This window comes from Rhyacophila brunnea, unplaced genomic scaffold (genome assembly GCF_057557595.1).
Source record: "Rhyacophila brunnea isolate RB1 unplaced genomic scaffold, BYU_Rbru_1.0 scaffold_19, whole genome shotgun sequence".
Classification (NCBI taxonomy): domain Eukaryota; kingdom Metazoa; phylum Arthropoda; class Insecta; order Trichoptera; family Rhyacophilidae; genus Rhyacophila; species Rhyacophila brunnea.
Window position 1 is genome coordinate 30,209,060 of NW_028232848.1, and position 6,000 is coordinate 30,215,059.

The 6,000-nt window shown below is 33.4% G+C and overlaps 1 protein-coding gene across 2 annotated transcripts in view; it reads left to right on the plus strand.

Moving 5' to 3' along the window:
- The window catches only part of LOC147072894 (elongation factor-like GTPase 1), a 468,820-nt gene extending 464,891 nt beyond the window's left edge, over positions 1 to 3,929 (plus strand). For both annotated transcript variants that reach the window (XM_085945747.1, XM_085945748.1), the window contains exon 12: positions 2,950 to 3,929. In XM_085945747.1, the coding sequence (XP_085801873.1) occupies positions 2,950 to 3,138 (189 nt within the window). In that variant the 3' untranslated portion in view covers positions 3,139 to 3,929. The remainder of the gene's footprint in view (positions 1 to 2,949) is intronic.
- The last annotated feature ends 2,071 nt before the right edge of the window (positions 3,930 to 6,000 follow it).

The window sequence follows — 6,000 nt, forward strand, 5'->3', positions numbered from 1 at the left end:
ATGACACTGTCATAATGATATTTGGACGAGTGCTCCTGTAAGAGTTACTGCGACCTGTTGCATCCGCAAGTAGTTGTTGAATGCGCGTGACCTAACGGTTATAATTATTATCATCGCTGGTGTTCGCTTGTGTCGTCCGCATCGTCTTGTCTTTTAGACATGTCACGTCAGAATATTGAAGCGATAATTAAACGCTTCTTATTATTGCACCAGTTTATGCGTGTCACGAGTCTTCCACTGACACAATTGCCTTACGTACCGTAGAATGCCGAGAGGAGTAGGCCAGTAGGGCCAACACTTTGAGAAGGCTTTCCGCCAGCAAATCATCCGGGTTACGATCCTTAGTCATGAGGTCCTGACGATGAAAAAGAAGTATTATTTCATTCATCTAAATAAGCCTGAGAGTTTCTGTAATTATTTCACTGTTATTACACTAATCTAAGTGGGCCTCACGTAATAAGTATTGAATGGAAAAGAAATAAATATAATAACTACATTTTAAACACCATGTATATGCATAGGATATAATATTATATAAGTAATCAAATGTAAGATATAAAATGCTCGTAATTTTTCATACAAAATAGTTCAGTACACAGTTAGTTTGTTGTATCCTGTTTCATGCATACATTGGCAGGCATATGGTTATCTAAACGCTTCTAACCAAAGAATTTATACAAGAATATAAATTGAAGGAGCCATGTACGTTATTTTTTGTTATGACAATTGAAATTTTTTACTAAGCATGTGAAGCATGGTTAAGTTCGAAAACTCCACAAAATATAAACATCGCTTAGTTGCCATTCCGATTTTCTCATTTACGCAATATGGCTGCCATTATTTTAAACATAGTGATTACTTACTCGACTGCAGTTATATAGACGGTTTTAGACAAATTTTCAACTAAAGTGTAGTACGGTCGAACTCGGTTATTACGACCACGGATATAGCGAGATCTTGGATGTATTGAGGAAACATTCATTGACATTTTAGTTTATGATTTTCTCCATACATTTATTCACTTTTATAACGAGAGCTACTTATCAGGTATACCGAGCTAAAATATCATCAAAAATTTTCTTAAAACTGTTAAATGTGTCGATCATTTAAAAACATTCCAACCCTAAGCAATAAAATCCGACCGGGCAGGATACCGCCGGGATTACATTACGTTTACGACACTAGTTAAGTGTCTAAGTACCTACCTAATTGGTGTTTTCGCGCGACAATATTGAAAAAAGTATCCACGCAAATGGTTGAAATTGCATGTAAAAAATCCAAGGTTTGTGAAGTCAGTAGGTACCTACCAGCGTTCATTACATTAAACAACTTCTTTTGTAGTGCCATGCTTGTTTCGGGGATTTTTACGATGATTTTCATATATTTTATGTTCTACATAATATGCTTACTCTGGACATGCATCATAAACGCCCAAGAGTCTTTTAATGGGTTAAGTGCTTTGAGGAGAAATTTAAGAACAATGAGAGTGAAAACAATGAAACAAGAATCAATTTTTAATTTTATAAGAAAAGTGGATTGACAAAAAATGTAATATGTGTGTATATAAATACTAATTGTGTATTTTTGTTTGAATTGCGACTTTTTGTGTTATTTTACCGCTAATTTAAAAATACATATTCTCTGATATAACGAGTAACGCTTTTAACGAGCAAATTCAGTCGGTCCCATCTTCCTCGTAATAACCAAGTTCGACTGTATTTATTATTGGCTCCTTATCTACTCGTCGTTACAGATTATCTATTCGACCACCAATTTGGCAAATAAATATCAATGTTCTTTACAAATGACATGCCGTGCGAAGTCACTTGTAGCTAATGACATTAATATGGACGAAGCATCTGGAAAAAAAATGACACTCACTTTTTTGTCGGGTCTGCCAAATGGCATAATCTGTTCTAACGCCTTTACAATAGATGTGATATTGCTATAAATTCCCGATACTTTTTGTTGGGTCTGCCGAATGGGATATTTCATATTTTAATATCAATATCGTTCGCTCAAATGAACGTTGACACTAGAAACACTGTTCTAACGCCATTACAATAAAGGTGATATTGCTATAAATTCCCGATGCTTTTTGTCGGATCTGCCGAATGAGATATTTCCAATGACATTATTAATGGACAACGCACTCAATACAGTAGCTAGCAAGTAAATTCGCGCATAGCGATATTCGCACATGTATAGGTAGACGTCACGCAATTTCCGTTATGCGATATCACGCATCGGGAAGTTATGGCAATATCACCTTTATTGTAATGGCGTTAGAACAGTGTTTCTAGTGTCAATGTTCATTTGAGCGAACCCGTTCGAACCGAATCATTCGGCAGACCCGGCAAAAAGCATCGGGAATTTATAGCAATATCACCTTTATTGTAATGGCGTTAGAACAGATTATGCCATTCGGCAGACCCGACAAAAAAGTGAGTGTCATTTTTTTTCCAAATGCTTCGTCCATATTAATGTCATTGGATATTTCATATTTTAATATCAATATCGTTCGCTCAAATGAACATTAACACTAGAAACACTGTTCTAACGCCATTACAATAAAGGTGATATTGCTATAAATTCCCGATGCGTGATATTGCATAATGGAATTTGTTACATGACGTCTACCTATACATGTATACATGCGAATTTACTTGCTAGCTACTGTACTGGGTGCGTTTTCCATTATTAATGTCATTGCTTGTAGCTAACTTAATCAGTGAACCAGTGGTCCTTTCTTTGCTTAAATTTCATACATTTAGGGTCCATCTCTATAGAAGGAGGTTTTCAACATCTTCAAACTAATTTTTTAATTATATATCACCTGTACTCATTATATCCCCAGTACATCAATTATTCTCTCTTTCCTCTAACCAACTAATATAAATTATACTGTCAATATAGCTATTAAACTTTTATGTTTTCTCTCTTTTGCAGACAATAGAAATCGACCCGTTCTGGACACCATCTACCGAAATGGAGTATGTTCACTACGGAGAGAAATCAGACAGCGGGAACCGTGCGAAGAAGTACGTGGACGCTGTCCGAAGGCGCAAAGGTCTCCACGTTGACGACAAGATTGTCGAATTCGCTGAAAAGCAAAGAACTCTCTCTAAGAACAAATAGTGTGTTGAAAGTGCTCTTGATCCTTTAATAGTTAAGTAACATTATGTCATGAGTCTGAATCACTGGAATTACCCAGATTATTTAACACATATAACATAGTTAACTTTGCACCGGTAATTAATAGTTATCATATTATGCATATTTCTGTGATTGCGGAGCAAAACTTTGGTTTCAGTTATTTAAAATAGTTCGGTATTGTGATGGCAAACGGTTATAACTGCTGTTTACACAATTTTTCAGGAGAGCAAAACCAAAGTTTTGGCAAATCAGTCTGACAAAAGTTAGTTTAAAAGATATTTTGAAGTATTTTATATCAAACTAAACAGAATAAACATGCCAACTAAAGTTTTATTTATCTTGCATTTTAAGCAGATATATCTTTTTGCCATATCAACTTTTTTCACAGTTGGTCAGATGCAGATATCTTTTAATGTAACTTTGTGACCAATAAAGTTGCAGCTCTAATATTTTGCCACATCAAAGAATGTACAATTTTGAACATATTATGGAAGAAAACTAAAAAAGTGAAAAATCAGCAGTTATAACCGTCTGCCATCACAGTAGGTACCAAGTTTCTAAAATACTTTTATTTGATATTTCTTTTACATCGGTGAAGAATTTATTAAATTTTTGACAGTGTGTGTAGGTACGTATTTTAATTAAATTACCCCAAGATGTTTTCATGAAGACACATTCTTAAATTTTGATGCTTATGTTTTTTATGTAGTAATGGTTTTGGGTCTTTATAATGTTTGTTTACTCATTTAAGTAATACAAGTATTTTTCAATAACACATGTGTTTCATTTAATATGTATTTTGTCATCTCTCAATCGAAATTAAAAGAAGAATTATTGTACTAATTATCAAATATCATTTCGGTCTAATTGTAGGTGCTACATTCCAAGGCATTGATTATTGAACCAGACTCGCATACAGAAAAATAGTATGGAAGGGGGAATCCATTTTGAAAATATATAATAAATTAGTATTGATTTTTTAAGCCACAGAGAACCAAATCTAGCAGGTGCCACTAGCATCCGCATTTACCCCACTTACTAGGTACTTACTTATAAGCTTCTCGTCGCTTCAACTGGGCACTTCACCACTTTTCCATGCAGATTACCAATACCCAGATACTCCACACTTTGAATCTAGCGATAAATACTTGGTTGGCATCTATGACTTATTATGAGTTAGTGGTTATCAAATGCACGTAGCCTTAGGTTAGTGGTCGGCAAACTCATTAGTCAATAGAGCCAAATATCAACAGTACAACGATTGAGATTTTTTTTGAGAGCCAAATTTCTGAAACTAAAACTAGGTAAGTATATATGTATGTACACTGCTTAAACTTAATAAACTTTAATTAAAGTTTTAAGAATTTATTAAACTATAGGTACACTGAATAAAACTTGATATCATACTTAATAATGATCTTATTTATTGATAAAAATTAAATTGTAAGTAAGGTACCCATAAAATTAAATCATGATAAACACTTAACGTAAACAATGGCCTTCCATCTCCATGAAAAGTTTGGGTAAGTCAGGTTTGTATGTTGTTGTTTTTAATTTTAGTCACGATTCCAGGTTCTCGTCAATAAGACGAACTCCCAATTTACTCTTGATAAGGTTTATGCTTGAAAAATATTATTCGCTTACATAGAACCAAAAAAGGGAAGAACAGCAAACGCTAGTTTTTTAACTGATCATATGAGTCAGGAATACTATTCCAGGTGTTAAAAATCATCATGCCTTCCTTCTCCAGGTCTTTCAAAGCAGACTACTTGTGCTGTGAACCATGTTCATATTTGTTTTTCTCCAATATGTCCATATCAGGACAGAGACGTTCAAATTAGAGTTCCATAATTCTTTATTTTTTTTAAATCCAGCATTTCAAAGTTGCCAATGTCAACTTATAGGGAGAAAAAATTAATTCTGTTACCGTAGCATTAGGATTTTTTTTTAACAAAGACAAACGTCGCTTTGCAGTTTCTGAATTCCTGAAACCTGTTGAGAAGAGCTTCCCTCATATTTAAAATTGCTGTTTTGTAATAGCGAATTTCAATATCAGAATTATGTTCTTCGCGATGTTTCAGCAGGCTTAGAAAGTGAATCGAAGATTCTCTTTGAAATTTTAAGCAAAAAGGTATAATTTGTTTTCAACAAAATAACTTCTTCTAACATCTAATCTAATCTAAAAAAATTTTTTAATCACTAGTATTTCAACGTAAAAAAACAATTTACAGATTTTCCTGCACATACGACTTATTCTGTGCATAATTTGTGCACATACGATATATTCTTCTAGGCTGACACAATATTTTGAGATCTACATTAAAATTAGATAACACTAATATTATTACAAGAGTTTATTTTACAATAATTATCTAATATTGTCTTTGTTACAATTTTAATAATTTGCTTAAGAAAATTATAAGTACCAAAAAAATATTTTCTGTCCTACGTGGAGCAAAATATGGATGTCTACAGAGTGAAGGTAATGTTAACATACTTTATTTAGGATAATGGTTATTACCTAATATTATGTCTTCGCTTTCGACCAAACACATTGAAAAAACAACATGCATATTTTGCCAACCACGGCATTGAACCCACAACCCACTGCTCAGAAACAGGTTTTTACCAACCAAACTTCCACGCGTATGGCTTTATACACCAAAATAAAATTACTTCTAACTTAACTAGTGCGCGGTATGAAATGTGTATACTACGTTATGTTGATGTTTTACTAACTATCTAAATATATAATTTAAAAAAAAAATCATTCACTATTTGAACAAAGACACTAAAATAATGCTAAACAAGAGTGCATCTCTATTTAATATGACATTTCCCGCG